We start from the raw sequence: 23,845 nt of genomic DNA, 5'->3' as shown, positions 1-23,845 counted from the left end.
GGTAATTAATGTCTGTAACCCAAATCATTTCAATCTTACTCAGTATTAAATGGAAGAAAAACATAAGAGATGAAAGGGGGAACTGTTTAATCAGCCGGGGGACCTTTCCAGAAGAAAGCTGCCGGTTGCTGGAGAGTTTCAGGCGGAAGGTATGCACCCGCTCCCTCGGGGGCCAGGGCACCCTATAAAACCCTGCGTGGCACCCAGCCCCACCACCCACTCCCAGCCTTCACTGCCGCCTCCACCGCCTGGGTAAGTCGAGACGGGCTCTGTCCTCTTCTCCCCACTGAGCTGTTGCTTTCACTGATGCCTTGTGCCCGGTCCTCCGCAGGAAAGGAAAGTTCTGGGTTTGTTACCTGCCTCCCTCCCACCTGCGGAGGACGTCCAGCAAGGGTTTATTTCTGCTGCAAAGTGAGGAGTTGGGGATCAAACTGCAAGGGCTTGTGGGATGCCGGGTTTGCAGAGTTTGTAACCACACAGCTGGGTGCATCTTGCATGGTTTTCCTTGCTGAAGAAAAAGGAAAGAATAGCACATACCCAGGTTTGCAGGGATCGATGTGCCCCTGTTTACAGAAGGGCAGCAGAGGTCCCTTATGCTTTGGGACGGGGTAGCTCAGCTCACGTTAAGTCGGGCTCGCTAACGTATTGATTGAAGGGAGTTTTGCTACAACTGGATGGTCTCGGTGAGCGTTTAGCTTGCTGAAGGCTTGCTGTTAGCTTGAGGGCAGGCAGCATGCAGGAGTGGGGCTGCTCTCAGTGCTCTCAGCATCTGATGCCTTCAGCTTCCCCAGACGCACAGCTCAAACCAAACGCCTCGCTTTCTCCCCAGTGGGTTATGGGGTGAGGGAAGGGGGAAGCTGGCTCCTGCTCATTTGGAAAGCCTTCCTTCGGGGCTTCTAAACCATCCAAACTCACTTTCTAGATAGCTCTTCCACACCTCTTATTATGGAAGCCGCTGAATGAGAGTTCAGCAGAGGTGCACCAGCCTCTGCTTTGCATTTATGCCCTGGCTCTGGCTTTCAGGTGTACGTCTTTGCCGAGCGATGTCCTGCTATGACCTGTGCCTGCCTTCCTCCTGTGGTCCCCGGCCACTGGCCACCAGCTGCAGCCAGGCCTGCTTTCGCCGCTGCGGGGACTCCACTGCCATCATCCAGCCCCCCACTGTTGTGGTCACCCTGCCTGGACCCATCCTCAGCTCCTACCCGCAAAACACGACGGTGGGGTCCACGGCGGCAGCGGCAGTCGGCAGCTACCTCCGGTGCTGCGGGGTCCCTGTGGGCTCCGGTGGTTCCCGGGGGCTGGGGAAGGCGGGACTGCTGTGCCTGGGCAGCGGGCTCTAGGGGTGTCCCCAGCAGTCATCTCCTCCCACCGATGCCAGCAGAGCGGCCACGTCGGGAAGGACAAACAAAGCACAAGACCGAGACTGGGGAAGAGGACTAAGGAAATGCCCATGGGTTTCCCAGCTGTGGGGAGCACAGGCAGCCCCTCCAGGAGGAAGGGAACCATGCGAACTCATCACTCGAGACCGTGCCTCTGTATACCTTTCTCTCGCTAAGCCTCACTTTGTATTTCCGTGTAGGTGTCACACCCTGCGGTGCTACACAGCATTTGCTACTGGCTGGGCAAAAATGCTTCTAAGCAGGCTGTAGATGGAAGATGATAGTCATGGGGTTGTGGGGCAGAGCAACACCTTGTAGGGATCAGCTTGTCCCGGAGTAGGGTTTATCCATTTCTTTACCAAGCGCTGGAAATGCACTTCTTATATTCTGAACTGGTTTATCCTCCTTCTCCTTCTCATTAAAGTCATGCTACATCACAGCCTGAGTCTTCTGGTGTTCCTTGTGCCTCTGGTCTGGAGGGGTAACCTGCTCTGCAGGCAACTTGTTGCTGGGGGTGGGGGATGTGTTTTTTTGTCTGAAATGGGAGTTTCTGCTGCTCAGCTCCACACTGTGCTGACTTAAGTGTGTGGTTTGCTGTGACCAGCCCAAAGGCATCTTTCTCAGCCTGGAAATCTCTCCTGCTGCCCCATAGCAAGCACCTGCTTAGGGAAGACTTCCTGCAGGAGCAGACTTGTTGCCTGTTCCCTTGAGGAGACGAGATCATGAAGGTTTGACATTTGAAAATGGCATTTACTCTGCATTTTGTAGCAATTTTTTGGGTGAGCTAAGGAAGATGATGTGGGGTCAAGGAAAAAAGGTAGAAGTGATCTTCTTGGGAGATGCTTCTTTGGATGGTCATCCTACGCCCGGCTCACCCAATGTTTATGGGTGACAATGAAGAGTAAAAAATTCCTAAAACACACCAGGGCAAAATGAGGCTTCAAGCATTAGGCTGTTAATTCTTGCTCTTTACAACAGCATGTGGCAAAAAGGGCCTTATACAAGTAAGTACGTACTGACTCAAACCTAGGTATCCCAGGTGCCAGTGAGGCATGTGATGGCCTGCATCTGGCTGTATCCCTTAAAGCAGCAGAAACATTGTTGTTCTGTGCTGCTGCATGTGTGCATGGACATGCATATGTGCAGGTGCGACTGCAACATTTGCCTCAAGCAAGTCCTGTGAATAACATGAGCTGAATACACCCATGTTCCCATGCCAGCTCAGTATGACGGCTTAGGGAATGATATCCCACACTGGATGCGGGTGCACCTTGTCCCGCAGTCCATGTCCACAGTAGCATGCCCAGCCCTGTTGAAGAAAGAGGGGTGCCTGTGATGTGAAACATGGTCCAGGGTTACCCAGCATTCCTCCGGACACAGATCTTTGGAAGCCCAAATTTGCTGAGGCCTGTGACTGAGCACTGATTGATCGGAGTTGTCATGGGGAGAGGCATTCTAACATTTCTCAGAGATACCGAGTGCAACGGACACTCAGACCTGCAGTAATGCCATCAGGAAAGATACATAAACGTAATAATAAGGACATGAAGAAGAAACTGTAATTTCCCTGTGTTAGAGAGGCAAGAGTGGCAGCTGGACCGCTGCTCAGCAGGGAGCTTTGCTGTGTTGCTGAGTGGAGCTTGTGAGCTGGTCAGTTAGAGGAGGACAAGGACAACTCCATCGCTAGCCCCAGCCACAGCACAGTGAGCTCCATAGTGAACTCTTCCAAAAGACTGGAACCCAAGGCTTTAGCTGAACACATTAGAGAATTAGAGAATAATTGTTTTACAGGGAAGGGATGTAGGTGTCTCTGGAAAAAGATGTCAGGCGTCGAGTAAAGCCTCTTTTAAAGATGCTGTGTGTCATCAAGCAGAACTTTTTCAGCTAATGGAAAGAGGAATAAGAGTCCTCCATGTATATTGTTTCAACCTTCTTTCATACCTTAAGCATTTTAGTAGTGAGACAATTTGCATAAAGCTTATGAGTGTTTATAATAAGGGACTATGCTGAGCTTGAAAGCATGTTAGTCTCCATAAGCCTTTGACCAAGCTCAACTGGTTTTATTGCTCAGGAGATCTTCACAGAGGTGCTCTTAATCCGGAGAAATTTTATGTGCCAATTGCTCAGCAGTCAGAGCACCAGGAGAAGAGACATGTAGTTTCACATCTGTCTTCCAAGGACCGCTCAGATATTTTTATCCCAGCTCCAGAAATTATCTGTGAAAACAGGTTGCAAAATTGTCCTGAATGCTGCAATGAGGAAAAGAATTGGATATCCAGCGAAAGCTCTGTTAGAAAGCTGTAGGCATCTGGGGCTTGTGCAACTGCCTTCCACCAGCTGCTGCACAGGACAATCCAGGATGGAGTCGGGGGAAATAATAATTACATTTTAATGCGACTTTTCACTGAATAATTCCACTAGCGGTGTTATACAGAATTTTTTTTTTCTGAAGATCCAGTGCCTCAAAGGAGACTAAAATCCATGTGAGTCCTTGATTTGACTGGAAAATTGTGATGCCTTAGAGCAGACAGAGTCAGGGAAGTGAGGACCTCGGTGGCCTGCAGGGCTCCCTGTCCTAAAGGACCTGGCACCCTGTCTCCCACAGGTGCTGTGACTCCCAGCTGGGAGCCGTGCCATCTTGGCTGCCGGCTCAAGAGCAGTCCTGAATTCACTCCACCACGTATTCACCCCAGCCAGTGCTCACCCAGGGCAGGACCCCACAGACCTGCTGATCAGGCCCTAAAATACAGGTTCCTGCAAAGACAGTACAGCCAAAGGCCCTGGTGAGATACAGGGAACTACATACCAAGACTGAGATGACAAATAATGCTTAGCAGGTGGAAGGATGCACACGGAGGGAAACACTTGCATCCTGGGGTGTGGTCCCAGCATTGCCTACTTATGGCTTTCAAAAGCAGCAGCAGCTGAAGTATGTCTCAGAAAAGCCTGGAGCAGAGCCCAGTGGCAACCCTTTGGCCATGCCTGCATCTGTTCAGTTTCATGTCTTCTGCTCACCTCTAATCTTGCCTCACCTGCTCATGTCCTTGGAGGAAATCTTCTCCCTGCTGTCACTCAGCATCCTCCTCTGGTGGCAGTCATTGCTTCCTGGATACCCCTATTTCCCTTCCTTTTCTTTCTTCTGTCTTTTGCTTTGATGAAGTCAACCGCACCAGCAGAAATTACAGTGCATTAATTACGGTGAGGTACGTCAGCTTAACAGGAAGCAGCTGAAACACACTGGCCCGGGAAGGTCATAGGATATCTCCCCATTGTGGGGTCACAGCCTTAGGGGTGTCAGTCTCCTCTTTAGGGTGTGTGTAACCATGGGGACATCCCAGCTTGCACCACCACATGTGGCAAACGAGCTCGCTTGGGTTTCTCTGCATTAATGTACTTGTGGAAGGCAACAGCAGAGCATCTTGCATGGCGGTGGGTACCTTGCCAGCTCAGGGATGGATGAAGTGAAGAGGAGGGATGAAGTCATGGTGTGAGTTGGAACAAGTGGAGAAGCATAGAGAGTTGTCAATGAAAAGGGAAGACCGGTGTGAATAGGAAGTGAGTGGGACCGTCAGGAGTGGAAGCCCTGGCCAGCATGGGGCTGGTGATAGGGATGGAGGGATTAGCAGTGGCTGGATGATTGCTGGGTCAACAAGGTCCCAGCACATCAATCTGTGGCTTCTCTGCACATCCAGATAAGCAGACAAAAATCCTGGTGACTCACAGCAGTGGGACAGGATGAAGAGAGGGATCCCGCCTGTGCCTTTTCTGGGTTGCAAAAGGTGTATCCCATCCCAGCACCCAGGCACCGAGCTGAGGGCAATGCCAGGAGGGTGAGCTGGCCTCAACAAGCAGCATCCCTTATCCTCCTCAATGGGGCAAGAACTCCGGGCCAGAGCGCTTGAAGACATTTGTCCTGGAGCCAGCCAAGTGGAGAGACAAAGTCCCTGGAGCTGGAAGCCTGCAAGCATGTCAGTCTGAGATGGGATTGTTTGCCAACAACAATCTCCTTCCTTGCCCGCTGAAGCCTTGCAACTCAATTTCCCAACAAACCAGAGAGGACTCCTGCTCTTAGGCTTTAGGGAGGGGAGAGAAACTAGTTGCATGTCTGGGAGAAGAAGGAGGAGAGGGCACCATGGAGAGGACATCCACCCCAGGCACCCACGGACCAACCTCAGGGCAGGGACTCTCTGCGGGTTCTCAGGGCGCTCTCCCTGCCACGCAAGGGCCCTGCGCCAGCCTGGGGAGCCAGACAGGCGATGGCTCTGGCAAGGACTCCAGTTCTTCCCCAGGGCTGGAAATCCCATAAAGCAGGAAAATAACAGGCCACTCACATGAGTGAGTCACGGGGGAAGAAGAATGCAAATCAAAAGGCGCTGCCTCCCGGTCTGGCCATCCTGATGCTATGTGTGGGAGTGGGGCTTACAAGGTCTGCACCCCAGGAAGCCTGCAGCCTTGTTGGCTCTGCCAGCACAGTGCCTCACCCTGAGCCCAAATCATTGCCAGACGCTGCTCCCGGCTGTCCTACATCCGCTTCTCCTCTGAGCTGCTTCTCCTGGGGAGGACAGCCCTTGGGGAGAGACAGGGATGAGTGCAATGGAAGCAGCGCCCAAATCCCAGTGCTTTACCGGGTCCTGGGAGTGAAACTCTTGGGGATTTGAGTTTCAAACTCAAGAATTGTTCAATTAAATATTCCAGGGCTGTTAATTCATGTCTGCTGAGAATTAGGTGTCTGCACATTTCCCAAAGAGGAGAACGTGAATCTAGTTACTGCTGCTGTTCAGTTGCTGTTGTTAGCACTGGCCTGAAAGGGACAGGCAGCCGTCGGGGGTTCCGTGACCTGGAAATCACAGGGGTGCCATGCTCCCCCTGCTCCCCACACCTCCGCGATTTGCAGGGCAGGGGAGAGGAGCAAGGCTTGCCTGCGCTGCCTATGGCTGATCCATCTTCCCATTTCCCCGGGGTCAGCTCACGGGGTTTGAATGTGTCCCCTCCCAAGGAGGGGACCCTTGCTCTGGCACAGCCTGCAATGCGGTATAATCAGCATCGGTGGCTTGCTGTGGGTGGGCCGTCTGAAAATCAGCTCTTTACCCTGTTACCCCTGTGGCTGTTCTGCGTGGAGGACAGAAAAAAATTCCTCTGTCCTACCCCGGAGCTGTCTCCCCAGTCCTGCCACCCACGGCACCAGCACCCTGCTGACCTCCATGGTTGGCAGCCCCTGGAGGATGGGAAAAAAATAATGACCAGAGGAATTTGCCAGTAGCTTGGCACTCACAGCTCGTGTCCTTTGTCTCAAAGTCATGCCGGCACCTGTGGGGCAGGGGAGAGAGAGATCGTTAGCCCTGGGACCATGTGAAATGGGTGTCTGAGGGGTGGTGATGGGAGATGTGAGCCATTGTCTTGTGCCCAGAGTCACGAGCACAGGGGCCAAGGGCAGAGAAAGCAGCTCTGTCTCGGCTCGTTGGTCTAGGGGTATGATTCTCGCTTCGGGTGCGAGAGGTCCCGGGTTCAACTCCCGGACGAGCCCTCCTTTTGGGCACCTGGGCACCCGCATTCCCTGGTGCCGCATTGAGGCTGTGACATAGCAAGCGCACAGATCAGGGCAGTGGTGCCCAGCAGTGGGATCAGTCCCACATCGTGGCTGGGCATGACTGTGTGCAGGATAGACCCCCAAGAGCTGCCAGGGAGATGCTGCTGGTGCAGGGGATGTAGCTCAGCGGGAGAGTGCTTGCTCTGCATGTAAGAGACCCTGGGTTCAACACCCAGCATCTCCAGCTTTTGTCTCCCCAGAATCGCCTCTCTGCCAGCTGCAGGGCTGCCAGAGCCCCCCAGGACCCCAGAAAAGCCCTGGGGCTGCTACCCAGCACCTGCAGGCTGCAGGCGTGCTGGTGGAAAGCCACAGCCACAGCTTCATCCCTAACCCCAAAACGTGAGGGGCAGAGGGGCTGGGGTTGCAAAAAGAGTGCAGCACCCCAGCTCATTGGTCTAGGGGTGTGATTCTCACTTTGGGTGCCAGAAGTCCTGGGTTCAACTTCTGGATGAGCCCTCCTTTTGGGACAACCCCTCCTTTGGAGACTGCATCCCTGTTGCTCTGCAGGTCCGCTGGAGGAGGGTCAGCCCTGGCACCCCCCGGCTGCCTGCCAATGGCACCCAGTACTGTGACCATCGGGTTTCTCTTTCAGCTGACATTGTTTTTGGCAAGCTTGGATGCTGCCGCTGCAGTGCCAGGGATGGTGTACCCTGCCTGGGCATAGCCATGAGCAGGGGGATGTAGCTCAGCGGGAGAGCGCTTGCTTCGCATGTAAGAGGCCCTGGGTTCAACCCCCAGCATCTCCAGCTTTTCCTCCTGAGAACTTGCCATACGAATCATCCCCTTTGTTGCTGCATGGGACATTCCCAAAGTTGAGCTCCCTCTTGCACTGGATATTCTCCTCGATCCCTGGAATCCTGGTGGCCATTTCCTTTCCCAGCTATCTGCCTCTGTCTTGGGCAGAGCTGCCCACCAGGGATGTGGTGCCAGCAGGGCTCCACTGCCATCCCCCATTGCCCTGACAGCCCCTTCCCCACCCAGGAGTGGACGAGCCCTGGTCGCAGCTGAGCCATGTGGCAGCAGGCAGCAGACCAGATGTGGCCAAGCTGAGGAGACCGCCCATCCTCTCTGTGTTGGACAGTGTCAGCCCGTCAATGCCCCATCCCTTCAGGGGCTGTGCCTTGTAGTGGTTTCCCCCAGCACTGATGTTCACCCCAACGGAGAGACCACAGCCCCCGTTGGGCAAGGGAAACAAAATTTTTCTATCCCCTGCAGTGCCCAGGAAGGCGACTGAAAGGGTTGCGGGCATGTCACTGCAGACTGAGACTGCCAGGAAGCATTGCCAGGCCAGCCATGCCCACAGGCAACCCCAGGGCTTTTCTAGGGGGTTTTCAGATCTCTGGCAGCCCTGCAGCTAACTGAGAGGGGGTCTGGGGATATAAGACTCAGAGACACTGGGAGATAAACCCTGGGCCTCTTACATGCAAAGCAAGCGCTCTCCCGCTGAGCTACATCCCCCTGGGCTTGGGCAGGGGTGGGGGCCTGGGCAAGTCCTCTCAACCCCACCACTGCTCCACTGCCCACCACTCACCTTATTCTGCCCCCAGGGCCCTGTCCCCACAAACAGACCCTCGGGGTGCCTGCTGCCATTATCACTCGCTCTGCTCTGCGGTGCCCAATGCTGCCTCCAATTGCCCTTCCCAGCCATCCCTCCATCTGCCTCCTTGCCAATGCCCCCAGCAGCAACTCTTGGTGCTACCAGCTCTTGGGGGTCCATCCTGGCCACATGGGTATGCCAGTGAGGCCATGGGACTGACCCCCTTTGTGCTGGGCACCGGTGCCCTTGCTGTGCCCTGGTATGCCAGGGTCCCACATGCTGCTGGGGAAGGTGGGTGCCCAAAAGGAGGGCTCGTCCGGGAGTTGAACCCGGGACCTCTCGCACCCAAAGCGAGAATCATACCCCTAGACCAACGAGCCAGGGTGCTGCACCCCAGTGCACCCCCAGCCTCTGTGCCCCACACACTTAGAGGTTTGGGTGGGCAACGGAGTCTGTGTGTGACCTTCAGCATGTTCCAGGAGCAGGGAGGTCCCTCTTGTCATCCATGGAGCCAGCAGCTGGAGGTGACTGCAGGGTGGTAGTGCCCAGCATCTCCAATTCCCAGCATCTCTGGGAGTTTTCCACCTCAAAAGCACCTCCCTGGCTCTGTCAGATGTTGAAATGGTCGGTGCTTTGCAGCATCACCCCCTGCCCTTCATCCTCCATGAGGCATCCCCCAAAAGTGATGTTCCCCTCTGCCCTGGCTTCCTCATCACTCTCAGAAAATCCCTGTTGCGGCTTCCTTCCCCAACACCCCGGAGCTGCTGACCCCGTGGGGTCCGGTGCTTTACAGGCACTGGGTGTCCCTTGGGTGCCCACGGTCTGGCTGGGACAGGGAGGATGTCTGTGGGCAGAGCAGAGGCACGTTTTTGTGGAGGAAGCCCCTGGGCTGAGTTGCCCACTGGGGATGTGGCATCAGCAGGACCACACTGCCCCAACAGTCCCTTCCCCAGCCAGGAGGGGACGAGCCCTGGCCATGGCTGAGCCGTGTCTCTTTGCCCAGGCGGCAGCAGGACACACCTTGCTCCCGGCAGTGGAGGGATCGTCCGAGTGGAGAGGATGTGAGTGAGGTGGGGAGGCTGCCCGTTCTCCCTGTGCCGGCAGTGTTGCCCCATCTGTGCCCCGTCCCCACTGGGGCTGTGCCTGGCGGCGGGTGCCCAAAAGGAGGGCTCGTCCGGGAGTTGAACCCGGGACCTCTCGCACCCTAAGCGAGAATCATACCCCTAGACCAACGAGCCGGGGTGCACAGCTGCCTGGGCACCCCCAGCCTGTGCCGTGCACTGGGCTGCTGCGGGGGCACTGCTGCCCAGGGACCCTGGTGCCCCAGGAGTCACTTTCTGGGGACACGTCCTGCAGCCAGCCCCTGGGGAGCAGAGCGGGGCTGAGGGTGTGTGCAGGGATGCACTGCACATCCCAGAGAATTTCCCACTTCCCAGGAAAATAGGGGACCCAGGAAGGACTGAGAGGTGCTCATGGAAGGTGTGACCCTGGGGTGCCCGTGGCTGGGGCTGTGATGGCCAAGGGGTGAAGGTGTTGGACTCGAAATCCAATTGGGTTTCCCTGTGCAGGTTCCATTGCTGCCCACAATGAGAGCTTTCACCCACTGCCCATGCTGGGGGTCCTGGGGAGCAGCTGTCCCCACCGTTGCAGATGCTGGTGCTGTGCCTTCAGCTGGAGGAAACGAACATTTCCCCGCAGCCTGTGAGTGCCAGCAACCAGACCCAGGCCAGCCGTGCCTGCAGGAAACTCCAGGGCCTTTTCAGGGGTGCCTGGGGTGCTCAGGCAGCCTCACAGCTGGCAGGAAGGGGGCTCTGGGGAGGCAAAAGTACATGGAGATGCTGGGGGTTGAACCCAGGGCCTCTTACATGCAAAGCAAGCGCTCTCCCACTGAGCTACATCCCCCTGGACATGAATGAATACTGGTGGGGGCCTGACCAAATCCCCTCACCCCACACTGCCCACACCTCACCCCTCTCTACCTCAAGGGCCTTCATCCCACAAACACACCCTCAGGGCACATGCTGCTGACAATACCCGCTCTGCTCTGCACTGCCCACCGCTGCCTTCAGATGCCCTTTCCCACTCCTTCCTCCCAAAGCCTCCACTTGCCTCCCTATCCCTACCACTGGCACCACCTCCATAACAGCTCCTGGGGGTCCCTCCTGACCGCACCAATGTGCCCAGCCAGGACAGGGCACTGACCCCACTCGGCTGCCTACTGCTGCCCACGCACTGCCCTCACCCTGCCCCACTTATGCCATGCTCCCACGCGCTGACAAGGGAGGGGGCTGCCTAAAAGGAGGGCACTTCTGGCACCTCAACCCAACACCTCTTGCACCCTCAGTGACAATCACAGCCATACATCAACGAGCCAGGTTTGGGCTCCCCAAGACGGGGCTCCAGTACTGACCCTGTGCCCCATGGACACATGGCCCTGGGCACCACGCAGACCAGCCGGTGCCCAGAGCAGGTGGGGGTGTCCCAGGGCACTGCCTTCTCCTTCTCCTTTGCTCTCTGGTCATCGGCTCCCCCAGTTCCTTGGGGACATGGCACAGGGCGATGTGGGGCAGTCCACTCAGCAGCCCAGGAAAACGCCACTTCCTCACCTTTCCTGGGACTGCAAAGCTGGGCAAAACTTGGAGGTGCCTGTGCCCCTCCTATCATAGGAGTCATCACTGCCCCAACCTGGGGTATTGCGGGGCTGCCTGTGCACCCCTGACTCGCCTGTCCTGGCCACCCAAATCTGTCCCAGTTGCCCCAGGTGCCCTGTTTTCCTGGGAAGCAGGTGGTGGAGGTGGGATGGGTAGGAGAGGCTGGGCAGGGCACAGGTTGTATAGAGAGGGGACCCAGGCACAGGGCACAGAGGACCCACGAGTGCAGGTGCAAGGAAGCGTTCCCGGCACAGGCACAGCCACAAGGCAGGGTAGGCACGGCGGTGGGGATCTGTGGCCACGCGTGCTGCAGTGTCACTGCCCTGTTCTCCCTCCTTCAGAAAGGAGAGCTGTTGGGAAGCTTCGAGGGCTGCAGGGCAAAACACGACTGCACCCAGAGAGGAGCCCCAGGAGTGAAACCCCCTGCCCCAGCACACACACATGCAGAGCCAGCACTGCAACACGGATGGACAAGGCTGCACGGGCAGTAAATCTGGGTGAGACGGGCTGTGCCACCCGTTTTGGAGATTCCCTCGGCCTCGGTGAGCTGCTCATGTTTGTGCCATTGCGTCCCGGAGCCAGTCACCCCAGCTGGCAGCAAAACCTTCTTGATAATGGGGCTGGGAAGGCTCCTCTTGTGCCACCACAATGGGCAACACAAAAATACAAGCGCAGCAAAATCAGCCCTGTGTTAAAATCGTTGTGGTGAAAGCTCTGCCGGGCTTCTCACCTTTCCCAGCAAGCCTGCCGCAGTCCCACGGCCCGGGCTCAGGGCCTTCCGAGACAGCTCGCTACTTTCTCCTCTTGATTATTACCCGGGCACGGAGGATGGCAACTCCTACAGCTCAACAAGGGGAAAGTTACGCGTTCCCCAGCAGCCCTTCTGCTACAGCTGGGAGAGCTCACACGAGATGTAAGACCTTCTAAGGGTGGTGGGATGCGCGTTAGCAGCCCCCATCATTGTGCAGGAAAAAACACACGGACACCAGCAGACTGCAAACCAGCATGTGATGCTCCCCGCGCCGCTACCTACAGCCTCGGAGATGACTTTGAGCAGGCTCTCCCGAAAGACAGAGGTCGGAGCTGCTGCTCATCATCTCACAGCGACTCCAGGCCAAAGAATTTACAACCTAAACCTGAGAAAATCACTCAGAAGGCTAAACACTGCGCTCGGCGAAAGGGGAAAGGAGCAGAGCAACAAGCAGGCGCTTCCCACGGGGATTTGGTCTTCATGTTTTGTAGCTTCACTTCTTCCCATGTTATGCCTAATGGTGGGGCCCATCATGTTTCTTCCCCGGTGGGTGGGAGCCACCTGGAGTGTGGCCGTGGCTATGGCCACCTGGAGGACCTCCTGGAGCGCCAGGACCAGCATGTCCTGGTGGTCCAGATGGGGAACCTTGATGTGGTGGACCTCCTCTGGGCGCTCCTAGGAAGAAGTGGGAGCTGTTAGTGAGCAGAGCTGGACTCTCACGGGAGAGGCAATGCAGGGTGCTGGTGTACCTGAGCACCCAAAGGACCCCTCCCAATCTACCCCTTTCTCATAAATGATTCCCTACTCCTCTCTGGTACACGGGTAGTCCCTCTGGGTGCACCTGACAAATGCACTGACCCTTTCTTCAATCCCTCATGGCCACGTGGTACCCACAACCATGCCCAGCCCCACGGCCCCTCACCTGGGTTAGGGTTTGGCATCCTCCGTGGCACACAAGCTGCAAGGGAAGAACAGGCACCGTCAGTGATCCCTCATGGCACCTCCTATCACAGGGACTCATCGCTCTGCCAGCAGCCAGGACTCAGCTCTTCTGCCCCAGGCAGAGAGAGGGTGCCCCCTTCCCCAGTAATGCTGCCCCCCCACAGACCCCAACAGCCTCCCTGTCCCCTCAGGTGACACAGAGCATCCCAGTTCACAGATGCCAACACTCCCACTGTCCCTGTGCGCCACAACTGCCCTGCGGCCCCACCAGCCCCTGCTACCTTGGGGACCTGCTTTCACTCACCGAACCTGCAGAAAAGCTCCTGACTAATGAGATGCTGGCAGCACCCTATGAAAGCAGCAGCCCAGATTGCCGTTCTCAGCACAGGTCTCCTGGGGCGGTGGGCACCTGCTAAATAGTGGGGCCCTGCCCAGGTGAGGAGGGGTGTGGTGGCCAGGGGTGACACTACTGAGGTGTGGAACCAGCCACACCACTCCCTTCACCACGACTGTCACCATGGGCAAACGGTAAAAGTCAACATGCTGCTCCCATTCGGAGCAAAGGTCCAACAGGACTCGTAAAAACAGGGGATGCAGGGTGGTGGTTTCACCTCCCAGCATCAGCTGACGGGGTGAGTCATGCGTCCCCCTGCAAACCCTGGCTTGGTGCCCTCAGCATGAGGGGAGATGGAATCACCCTCCCGCTGGCACTTCTGCAGGACGGTGGGGCTTGGGGTCCAACTAAGGATTCCGTGTGTTACTGCTGAGGGTGCTGCTGTGGTGTGCAGCTGGAGGAGGCGATACCTGCTGCCAGACCCAGTTAACGGAGCCAGGAGGCAGGACTGGGAGCCTGGAAGCTCTGCTCTTTCTCTCAGGAGGGGGCAGAGCTGCTCCCACCTTGTCTCCATCTCCCTGCTAACTCCCTGGATGCTGCCCCGTGTTTGGCAGCACTCCCTTCCCAGGCCAGTCAGCCATGCAACAGGCAGGTCTCATCACACACTGTCACAAAGACACATCACAGAGAGACACTGTGCCAGGTCCTGCCCCAGCCCTGTGGGCAAGGAGGTGACTCGGGGTGTTTTCTGGGCACAAAACCACACAGGGGTGTGTGGAGTCAGGAGGTGTCCATGCACCAGGATCTCGACCCTGGCAGTGCCACGGGGTCCCTGCCATGCTCTCGAATGGGAGCCTTGTGGCTCCAGGCACTGCCAACACAGCTGGGTCCTTCTGCCCCAGAATTGGGGGGCTGAAGACTGGGGGTCCAAGCCCCATACAGCAAAAATCACCCTTGGCTAGAGAAAGGCCAGCAGGGGACATGATGGTGGGATCCGTCTGAGCCGAGCAGGTCTCCCAAGGCAGATGATGAAGGAGCCCAGGAAGGGATGATAAGTTTTTTCAGCTGTATTTTCTGCTGCAGAGCTCCCCAAATGACCCCAAGCCTCTCTCAGGTCGCCCGCTTCTCCAGCAGTGCCAGCACAAGTGTGGAGTTTCACTTTGCCTCCTCCACCAGCCCGGAGACCTTCTGCAACATCTGCATGGGGAGGGAGAAAGTGCATCATTTGCCACTTGGCAGGACAGAAGAGACGTCCACCCAAAGCATCCCAGAGCTGGCAAAGGCAGCATGTGCCAAGGCATGGGGGATCCCGGGGGCTTCATCTCCATCTCTGTTCCACCTCATTCTCACTACCAGGGCCTTGGCACATGTGTGGCCCCGGCTTACCGCAACCTCGAACTTCTCATCCGTTATGTCTTTGAGGTTGATCACGATGTTGAAGTAGGCTCCAAACAAAGCCGCTTCCAGCATTTTGGTTCCCACCTGGGAAAAGAGGCTTGCGAGAAGCTCTCGTGCTGAGCCACAGCATCACTGCCCAGTCCTGCAGGGACTCGATGATGCGCTCCCGCGGCTGAAATGGAGACAGAGAGTCCAGGCCCAGCCGGCTGACCACCTGCAAAGAGCAGCACCACCACGTCAGGCCTGTCATGACACATCCCATGGCATCCTCATTCCCTGCTGTTCATTAACCGTGGCTGAACCAGCCCTAGGACAGAGTACTGGGGCCACCACCCAGGGAGAGGACAGCCAGTGTCGCCAGCCTGTCCCATCCCAGACTTGGGGCACACCGCCTGCAAACAACTGGAAACTGCACTGAGAAATAATTAACTTGCTCTTATCTAGCTCGTTCCCCATAGGCTGGAAAAGTCCCTCCCTCCAGCAGCTAAAAAATAGAGCCCATCTTCTGGCTTCCAGCTTATGCCAGTCCTGGGGCGGTTCCCCATAACATCACACGCTGCCCTTGAGCTCTGCAGAGCTCTCCTTCCCCTGCTGGCACCTGGCGGGTGCAGGGGAGAGCAGGTCAGCATCCGGTGTGCCGTGGGCACGGGGGTACCTGGTCAGAGTCGTGACCGTGCTCATGCAGGTAGAGGTTGATACGGTGAGCCAGCTCCTTGGTGCACAGCTGGTTGATGTTTTAAGTGATAAGGAAGGTCTGGGTACCTGTCACCGTGGCCCCCCATTGGGGGACAAAAGTTGGGAGCCCAAAATCGGGAGCACGCTCTGGTTTTGCAAGCTGCGGAGGAGGGAAGAGAATGTGTGGGCTGGCACCACTGGGCAGCACAAGCCACCCTCCTGGGGACAGCATCTCCCTCCCCGGCCGGCATCTGCCACCACCACCTCCCTGTTCAGCAGCACCCAAAGCATTTCATCAGCTCCTCTCAGTGTGAAGGGACTATGCCAGCCCCCTGCACTCTCCCCAAAGCTGGCGAGGTGTGGCTCAGCTCTGCCCAGCCCGTGCCACCTGGCCGGGTGCTGCCAGGCTCACCTTCTCGGGGAGAGCCTCATACTCCCCGGTGTGGATGGCAGGCAGGTTTTCCCTGCTCACCTCCCTCGCTGCCTCTGTGTACATGTAAACAGCAGGAATGTAGCTCAGCGGGAGAGCACTTGATTTGCTTGTAAGAACCCATGGTTCAACCCCCAGCATCTCCAGCTTTTGCATCCCCAGACTCTCCTGTCTGCTGGCAGCCGGGCTGCCAGAGCCCCTGAAAACTCCTAGAAAAACTTTGGGGATGCCTGCAGGCATGGCTGGCCTGGCGCTACTTCCCAGCACCTGCATCCAGCGGGGAATGCCTGCGACCCTTTCACTCCCCTACCCAGGTGCTACAGGATGTCATGAGGAGACACCTTGTGTCCCTTCTCCACAGGGCTCCAGGTGTCTCTTGGGTGAATTTTGGTGGACGAGGAAGCAGCTGGATGGGAAGAGAGTGGTGGGTGCCCCAAAAGAGGGCTCGTCCGGGAGTTGAACCCGGGACCTCTTGCACCCTAAGCGAGAATCATACCCCTAGACCAACGAGCCGGGGTGCACAGCTGCTCAGGCACCCCCAGCCTGTGCTGTGCACTGGCCTGCTGCGGGGGCATTGCTGCCCAGGGAACCTGGTGCCCCAGAAGCCCCTTCCTGGGGACAGTCTGGGGCTGAGGGTGTGTGCAGGGATGCACTGCACATCCCAGAGACTTTCCCACTTCCCAGGAAAATGGAGCATCCAGGGGGGCCAAGGAGTGTCCAGGGCAGGGGGCAGATGTGTCCCTGGGGTGCCCATGGCTGGGGCTGTGATGGCCAAGGGGTGAAGGTGTTGGACTCGAAATCCAATTGTGTTTCCCTGTGCAGGTTCCAATGCTGCCCACAATGAGAGCTTTTACCCACTGCCCACGCTGGGGGTCCTGGGGAGCAGCTGTCCCCACCATTGCAGATGCTGGTGCTGCTGTTGCTGTGCCTTCAGCTGCAGGAAACGGGCATTTCCTCACAGCCTGTGAGTGCCAGCAACCAGACCCAGGCCAGCCGTGCCTGCAGGAAACTCCAGGGCCTTTTTGGGATGTGTGGGGGATCTGGGGTGCTCTGACAGCCTCACAGCTGGCAGGAGGGAAGCTGCGGGGAGGCAAAAGTACATGGAGATGCTGGGGGTTGAACCCAGGGCCTCTTACATGCAAAGCAAGCGCTCTCCCGCTGAGCTACATCCCCCTGGACATGGATGGATACTGGTGGGGGCCCGACCAAATCCCCTCACCCCACACTGCCCACACCTCACCCCTCTCTACCTCAAGGGCCTTCATCCCACAAACACACCCTCAGGGCACACGCTGCTGACAGTACTCGCTCTGCTCTGCACTGCCCACCGCTGCCTTCAGATGCCCTTTCCCACTCCTTCCTCCCAAAGCCTCCACTTGCCTCCCTGCCTGTGGCCTCGGTACCACCTCCCAAACAGCTCCTGGGGGTCCCTCCTGACCACACCAACGTGCCCAGCCAGGACGAGGCACTGACCCCGCTCTGCTGCCTACTGCTGCCCACGCACTGCCCTCACCCTGCCCCACTTATGCCATGATGCTACGTGCTGACAAGGGAGGGGGCTGCCTAAACGAAGGGCACTTCTGGCACCTCAACCCAACACCTCTTGCACCCTCAGTGACAATCGCAGCCATACATCAATGAGCCACGTTTGGGCTCCCAATGACTGGGCTCCAGTGCTGGCCCTGTCCCCAACATCCAGAGAGGAGCCCCAGGAGTGAAACCCCCTGCCCCAGCACACACACATGCAGAGCCAGCACTGCAGCACGGATGGACAAGGCTGCGCGGGCAGTAAATCTGGGTGAGACGGGCTGTGCCACCCGTTTTGGAGATTCCCTCGGCCTCGGTGAGCTGCTCATGTTTGTGCCATTGCATCCCGGAGCCAGTCACCCCAGCTGGCAGCAAGGCCTTCTTGATAACAGGGCTGGGAAGGCTCCTCTTGTGCCACCACAATGGGCAACAACGAAATAGAGCAGCAAAATCAGCCCTGTGTTAAAATTGTTGTGGTGAAAGCTCTGCCGGGCTTCTCACCTTTCCCAGCAAGCCTGCCGCAGTCCCACGGCCCGGGCTCAGGGCCTTCCGAGACAGCTCGCTACTTTCTCCTCTTGATTATTACCCGGGCACGGAGGATGGCAACTCCTACAGCTCAGCAAGGGGAAAGTTACGTGTTCCCCGGCAGCCCTTCTGCTACAGCTGGGAGAGCTCACACGAGATGTAAGACCTTCTAAGGGTGGTGGGATGCGCGTTAGCAGCCCCCATCATTGTGCAGGAAAAAACACACAGACACCAGCAGACTGCAAACCAGCATGTGATGTTCCCTGCACCGCTACCTACAGCTTCAGAGATGACTTTGAGCAGGCTCTCCCGAAAGACAGAGGTCAGAGCTGCTGCTCATCATCTCACAGCGACTCCAGGCCAAAGAATTTACAAGCTAAACCCGAGAAAAACACTCAGAAGGCGAAACACTGCGCTCGGAGAAAGGGGAAAGGAGCAGAGCAACAAGATGGTGGTTCCCATGGGCCGTTGGTGTTCGTGTTTTGTCTCTTCTCCGTTTATGCCTAATGGTGGTTCCCACCGGGTTTCTGCCCCGATGGGTGGGAGCCACCCGGAGTGGTGCCATGGCTATGGCCACCTGGAGGACCTCCTGGATTTCCAGAGCCAGCGTGTCCTGGAGGGGCAGATGGGGAACCTTGCTGTGGTTGCCCCCCTTTGGGTGCACCTAGGAAGAAGAGGGAGCTGTTAGCGAGCAGAGCTGGCCTCTCCAAGGAGAGGCAATGCAGGGTGCTGGTGTACCTGAGCACCCAAAGGACCCCTCCTGGTCTAACCCTTTCTCATAAATGATATCCTACTCCCCTTTGGTACACAGGTAATCCCTCTGGGTGCACCTGACAACTGCACTGACCCCCTCTTTGATCTCCGATGGCCATGTGCTACCCACACCCATGCTCAGCCCCACAGCCCCTCACCTGGATTGGGATTCGGCATCCTCCGCAGTACCCAAGCTGCAAGGGAAGGACAAGCACAGTCAGTGATCCCTCGTGGCACCTCCTATCACAGGGACTCATCACCCTGCCAGCAGCCAGGACCCAGCTCTTCTGCCCTGGGCACATAGATTGTGCCCGCTTCCTCAGGAGTGCTGTCCCCCCACAGACCACGACAGCCATCTTGCCCCTTCGGGTGACAGCACCAACCCCGAGTCTGACAGTCCCTACCTGTGTGCATCCCCAAAGCCTGGTCACGTAGTTTGTATGCATTAATGAAAATAATTAACTGACTCCAAATGAGTCTGAGTTCCCAGTCTACACCCTCACAGATCACAAGAGGCTGGGGACAACACATCTCGGTGCTGCAACTGTGGGGACGCTGCACCTCAGCCCACAGGTGCTTACACTCTCACTGCCCCCGTGCTCCCCAGCTGCCCTGCGGCCCCACCAGCCCCTGCTGCCTCGGGGACCTGCTTTCGCTCACCGAATCTGCAGAAAAGCTCCTGATCAATGAGATGCTGGCAGCACCCTCTGAAAGCACCACCCTCGATTGCTGTTCTCAGCACAGGTATCCTGGGGTGGTGGGCACCTGCTAAATAGTGGGGCCCTGCCCAGGTGAGGAGGGGCATGGTGGCCAGGGGTGAAACTCCCGAATGGTGAAACCGACCACACCACACCCTGCACCACAGCTGTCACCATGAGCACGCGGGAAAAGTCAACATGCTGCTCCCTTTCGGAACAAAAGTCCGACGGGGCTGCTGTGTCAAAAAGACACATCGCAGAGAGGCACTGCACCAGGTCCTGCCCCAGCCCTGCTGGAAGGGAGGTGACTTGGGGTGTTTTCTGGGCATAGAAACACACAGGGGTGTGTGGGGTCAGGAGGTGTCCATGCACGGGTATCTCCTCCCTGGTGGTGCCGTGGGGTCCTTGCCATGCTCTCGGATGGGAGCCTTGTGGCTCCAGGCACTGCCAACCCAGCTGGCTCCTTCTGCTCCAGAGTTGGGGGCTGAAGACTGGGGGTCCAAGCCCCATACAGCAAAAATCACCCTTGGCTAGAGAAAGGCCAGCAGGGGACATGATAGTGGGATCTGTCTGAGCTGAGCAGCTCTCCCGAGGCAGATGAGGAAGGAGCCCAGGCAGGGACGAGTGAGTTTCGCGGCTGTATTTTCTGCTGCAGAGCTCCCCACATGACCCCAAGCCTCTCTCAGGTCACCTGCTTCTCCAGCAGTGCTAGCACGAGCGCAGAGTTTTGCTTTGCCTCCTCCAGCAGCCTGGATACCTTCTGCAACATCTGCATGGGGAGGGAGAAAGTGCATCATTTGCCACTTGGCAGGACAGAAGAGACGTCCACCCAATGCATCCCAGAGCTGGCAAAGGCAGCACGTGCCAAGGCACTGGGGGTCCCAGGGGCTTCATCTCCATCTCTGTTCCACCTCATTCCTGCCATCGAGGCCTTGGCACATGCGTGGCCCCAGCTTACCGCAACCTTGAACTTCTCATCCGTTATGTCTTTGAGGTTGATCACGATGTTGAAGTAGGCTCCAAACACAGCCACTTCCAGCATTTTGGCTCCCACCTGGGAAAAGAGGCTTGTGAGAAGCTCTCGTGCTGAGCCGCAGCATCACTGCCCAGTCCCGCAGCAGGGCAGACCCTTACACTGCAGGACTCCCACCTTCCGCGACCCAGCGGCACATACTGCTTTCCATGGGGGTCGTTTCCAACACGGAGGAGGCTGTGGCAGTGGAAAACGCATCACAACCTTGCCACACGTGAGAAAATTCAGACAAGGGCTGCTGGAGATCAGCTCTCCTGCAAGGGCTGCAAGCTGCCAAAAAGTTAGCAGGTGGAAACCACTAGCTATTTAGGGAGCGCAACTGTAGAGATGCATTCCAGAGGTCAAGACATGATGGGAAACCTTTCAGGGAGAAGCAGTGAGCCCAGCAGCTTCCAAAGGCTCAGTCAGGACAGCGCTTAAGCCCGGAGCCGTACCTGGATGTCAGATTTGCAGACCAGGGTGCAGTGGCCTGACAGCTCCTTCAGAGTGGGCCAGAGCCCGCTCACCTTCTCTGCCAGGGCAGAGGGCACGATCTTGGCTCACTTCAGCCTCTGCTGAAGCCCAGCATTGCCGACCTCCCACCAACTGCTCACATGAAGGTGCCCAGTGGCTTGGATACCAGCCCCCCCATCCACCTCTCTTGCTTGCACCAGGTACCTGCAGCACAGCGGACTCCTAGCTCAGAGCCCCCCAGATGCAGAGACACCCACCACCAGCCCCCGGCCCCTTCTCACTTGCCACTGCTCTCTCCAACAGATTTTTTATCCACCCCTTGGCCCACCTGTTCTACACTGGGTGCTGCAGCACCTCCAGGAGCCTCTCCTTGGAGGGCAGCGCATGAGCCAGAGGCAGGGAAGTTTGGGCTGGGGATGGGGTGGAAGATTTAACACGTGCATGCTCAGGTTTGGCCACAAAACCTCCTCCCACTGCCTGCCCGGGTGGGCTGGAGTCCCCTCACCCCACGTTCACAACTGTCAGCGTTTGGGAGCAGGGACCACCCTGCGCCTGCACAGCACCCGGCAGAGATGTCCCCGGGCTGTGAGGAGGAGCGGGGTGCAGGTGCCACTCCCAAACCAAGCTGAGTGCAAGATGCAGGCAGCAGGATCCCGCAATCTGGGCAGGGATGGGCACCTTGATCAGAAGCAGGATGGGGGTCCCTACTCGATGATGCGCTCCCGCGGCTGAAATGGAGACAGAGAGTCCAGGCCCAGCCGGCTGACCACCTGCAAAGAGCAGAACCACCACGTCAGGCCTGTCATGACACATCCCATGGCATCCTCGTTCCCTGCTGTTCATTACCCGTGGCTGATCCAGCCCTAGGACAGAGTACTGGGGCCACCACCCAGGGAGAGGACAGCCGGAGTCGCCAGCCTGTCCCATCCCAGACTTGGGGCACACCGCCTGCAAACAACTGGAAACTGCACTGAGAAATAATTAACTTGCTCTTATCTAGCTCGTTCCCTGTAGGCTGGAAAAGTCCCTCCCTCCAGCAGCTAAAAAATAGAGCCCGTCTCCGGGCTTCCAGCTTATGCCAGTCCTGGGGCGGTTCCCCATAACATCACACGCTGCCCTTGAGCTCTGCAGAGCTCTCCTTCCCCTTCTGGCACCTGGCGGGTGCAGGGGAGAGCAGGTCAGCGTCCGGTGTGCCGTGAGCATGGGGGTACCTGGTCAGAGCCGTGACCGTGCTCATGCAGGTAGAGGTTGATACGGTGAGCCAGCTCTTTGGTGCACAGCTGGTTGACGTTGTAAGTGATAAGGAAGGTCTGGGTACCTGTCACCGTGGCCCCCCATTGGGGGACAAAGGTTGGGGGCCCAAAATCGGGAGCCCACTCTGGTTTTGCAAGCTGCGGAGGAGGGAAGAGAATGCGTGGGCTGGCACCACTGGGCAGCACAAGCCACCCTCATCATCATTTGCCACTTGGCAGGACAGAAGAGACGTCCACCCAATGCATCCCAGAGGTGGTAAAGGCAGCGGGTACCCAGGTATGGGGGGTCCCAGGGGCTTCATCTTCATCTCTGTCCCACCTCATCCTCATCACCAGGGCTGGGGCACACGTGTGGCCCCGACTTACCGCAACCTTGAACTTCTCATCCTTTAGGTCTTTGAGGTTGGTCACGATGTTGAAGTAGTCTCCAAATACAGCCACTTCCAGCACTTTGGCTCCCACCTGGGAAAAGAGGCTTGTGAGAAGCTCTCGTGCTGAGCCACAGCATCACTGCCCAGTCCTGCAGCAGGGCAGACCCTTACACTGCAGAACTCCCACCCTCCGCGACCCAGCGGCACATAACGCTTTCCAAGGGGACGGTTTCCAACCTAGAGGAGGCTGTGGCAGTGGAAAACACATCACAACCTTGCCACACGTGAGAAAATTCAGGCAAGACATTACACAGGGTGGGCTCATGAAAACGGCATTTAGTGGACACGAACATGTCTGCAGGCACATCCCCGGGGGCAGATGACCAGGACGTACAGTGCACATTCTGATGTCACCTCCACACAGGTGGGTTTCCTTTACTCTCCCCCCCTGCCCACCTGTTCTACACTGGGTGCTGCAGCACCTCCAGGAGCCTCTCCTTGGAGGGCAGCGCATGAGCCAGAGGCAGGGAAGTTTGGGCTGGGGATGGAGTGGAGGATTTAACATGCACACGCTCGGGTTTGGTCACAAAACCTCCCCCCGCTGCCTGCCCGCGTGGCCTGGAGTCCCCTCACCCCACATTCACAACTGTGAACGTTTGGGAGCAGGGACAGCCCCGTGCCTTCACAGCACCCGGCAGAGATGTCCCTGGGCTGTGAGGAGGAGCGGGGTGCAGGTGTCACTCCCAAACCAAGCTGAGTGCAAGATGCAGGCAGTAGGATCCCACAATCCGGGCAGGGATGGGCACCATGACGAGAAGCAGGATGGGGGTCCCTACTTGATGATGCGCTCCCGTGGGTGAAATGGAGACAGAGAGTCCAGGCTCAGCTGGCTGACCACCTGCAAGGAGCAGCACCACCATGTCGGGCCTGTTGTGACGCATCCCATGGCATCCTCGTTCCCTGCTGTTCATTAACTGTGGCTGATCCAGCCTAGGACAGAGTACTGGGGCCACCACCCAGGGAGAGGACAGCTGGCATTGCCAGCCTGTCCCATCCCAGACTTGGGGCACACCACCTGCAAACAACTGGAAACTGCACTGAGAAATAATTAACTTGCTCTTATCTAGTTCGTTCCCCATAGGCTGGAAAAGTCCCAAAATGTTGGGGACCCAAAATCGGGAGCTCACTCCGGTTTTGCAAGCTGCGGAGGAGGGAGGAAAGTGTGTGGGCTGGCACCACTGGGCATCACAAGCCACCCTCCCGGGGACAGCATCTCCCTCCCTGGCTGGCATCTGCCACCACCATCTCCCTGTTCAGCAGCACCCAAAGCATTTCATCAGCTCCTCTCAGTGTGAAGGGACTATGCCAGCCCCCTGCACCCTCCCCAAAGCTGGCAAGGTGTGGCTCAGCTCTGCCCAGCCCATGCCACCTGGCCGGGTGCTGCCAGGCTCACCTTCCCGGGAAGCGCTTTGTACTCCCCGATGCAGATGATGGGAAGGGTTTTCCTGCTCTCCTCCCTTACTGCCTCTGCTTACAGGTAAACTGCAA

The 23,845-nt window shown here is 57.4% G+C and overlaps 2 protein-coding genes and 8 non-coding genes across 10 annotated transcripts; 4 read left to right on the top strand and 6 right to left on the bottom strand.

Moving 5' to 3' along the window:
- The first annotated feature begins 1,043 nt into the window (after nucleotides 1-1,043).
- Nucleotides 1,044-1,340, top strand: LOC147528324 (feather beta keratin-like). Its single transcript, XM_086616135.1, has one exon. It carries the CDS (start codon nucleotides 1,044-1,046, stop codon nucleotides 1,338-1,340), a length of 297 nt encoding a protein of 98 aa, XP_086472261.1.
- A 5,491-nt stretch (nucleotides 1,341-6,831) lies between these two features.
- Nucleotides 6,832-6,903, top strand: TRNAP-CGG (transfer RNA proline (anticodon CGG)). Its single transcript has one exon. It is a non-coding gene; the product is annotated as a tRNA-Pro (tRNA).
- A 175-nt stretch (nucleotides 6,904-7,078) lies between these two features.
- TRNAA-UGC (transfer RNA alanine (anticodon UGC)) lies at nucleotides 7,079-7,150 on the top strand. The gene has a single exon. It is a non-coding gene; the product is annotated as a tRNA-Ala (tRNA).
- Nucleotides 7,151-7,640: 490 nt separating this feature from the next.
- TRNAA-CGC (transfer RNA alanine (anticodon CGC)) lies at nucleotides 7,641-7,712 on the top strand. Its single transcript has one exon. It is a non-coding gene; the product is annotated as a tRNA-Ala (tRNA).
- Nucleotides 7,713-8,811: 1,099 nt separating this feature from the next.
- On the bottom strand, nucleotides 8,812-8,883 carry TRNAP-UGG (transfer RNA proline (anticodon UGG)). The gene has a single exon. It is a non-coding gene; the product is annotated as a tRNA-Pro (tRNA).
- Nucleotides 8,884-9,669: 786 nt separating this feature from the next.
- On the bottom strand, nucleotides 9,670-9,741 carry TRNAP-AGG (transfer RNA proline (anticodon AGG)). The gene has a single exon. It is a non-coding gene; the product is annotated as a tRNA-Pro (tRNA).
- Nucleotides 9,742-10,333: 592 nt separating this feature from the next.
- TRNAA-UGC (transfer RNA alanine (anticodon UGC)) lies at nucleotides 10,334-10,405 on the bottom strand. The gene has a single exon. It is a non-coding gene; the product is annotated as a tRNA-Ala (tRNA).
- Nucleotides 10,406-14,336: 3,931 nt separating this feature from the next.
- LOC147528315 (formimidoyltransferase-cyclodeaminase-like) lies at nucleotides 14,337-23,217 on the bottom strand. The gene is made up of 13 exons (XM_086615862.1): nucleotides 23,134-23,217; nucleotides 22,293-22,388; nucleotides 21,885-22,064; nucleotides 21,382-21,443; nucleotides 20,840-20,877; nucleotides 20,655-20,731; nucleotides 20,146-20,241; nucleotides 19,879-19,956; nucleotides 18,648-18,683; nucleotides 18,257-18,400; nucleotides 14,713-14,793; nucleotides 14,568-14,663; nucleotides 14,337-14,378 (listed from the first exon to the last, which is right to left on the bottom strand). The coding sequence occupies exons 1-13, from the start codon at nucleotides 23,215-23,217 to the stop codon at nucleotides 14,337-14,339; spliced, it is 1,110 nt and encodes a 369-aa protein (XP_086471988.1).
- Nucleotides 16,126-16,197, bottom strand: TRNAP-AGG (transfer RNA proline (anticodon AGG)). Its single transcript has one exon. It is a non-coding gene; the product is annotated as a tRNA-Pro (tRNA).
- TRNAA-UGC (transfer RNA alanine (anticodon UGC)) lies at nucleotides 16,786-16,857 on the bottom strand. The gene has a single exon. It is a non-coding gene; the product is annotated as a tRNA-Ala (tRNA).
- Nucleotides 23,218-23,845: the final 628 nt, after the last annotated feature.

Source organism: Tauraco erythrolophus, chromosome 8 (assembly GCF_009769465.1).
Source record: "Tauraco erythrolophus isolate bTauEry1 chromosome 8, bTauEry1.pri, whole genome shotgun sequence".
Lineage (NCBI taxonomy): Eukaryota > Metazoa > Chordata > Aves > Musophagiformes > Musophagidae > Tauraco > Tauraco erythrolophus.
Note: the sequence above shows the minus strand (reverse complement) of the source record. Positions and strands in the feature narration are given on the sequence as shown.

Coding starts and splice junctions, on each gene's coding strand:
- LOC147528315 (XM_086615862.1), bottom strand. CDS start 23,217: ATGGTGGTGCTGCTCCTTGCAGGTGGTCAGCCAGCTGAGCCTGGACTC. Junction 18,684..19,878: donor TAGCACTGCTGGAGAAGCAG/GTGACCTGAGAG, acceptor CTTCCCTTGCAG/CTTGGGTACTGCGGAGGATG. Junction 14,794..18,256: donor CCCATCGGGGCAGAAACCCG/GTGGGAACCACC, acceptor TGCTCTTTGCAG/GTGGTCAGCCGGCTGGGCCT.
- LOC147528324 (XM_086616135.1), top strand. CDS start 1,044: ATGTCCTGCTATGACCTGTGCCTGCCTTCCTCCTGTGGTCCCCGGCCA.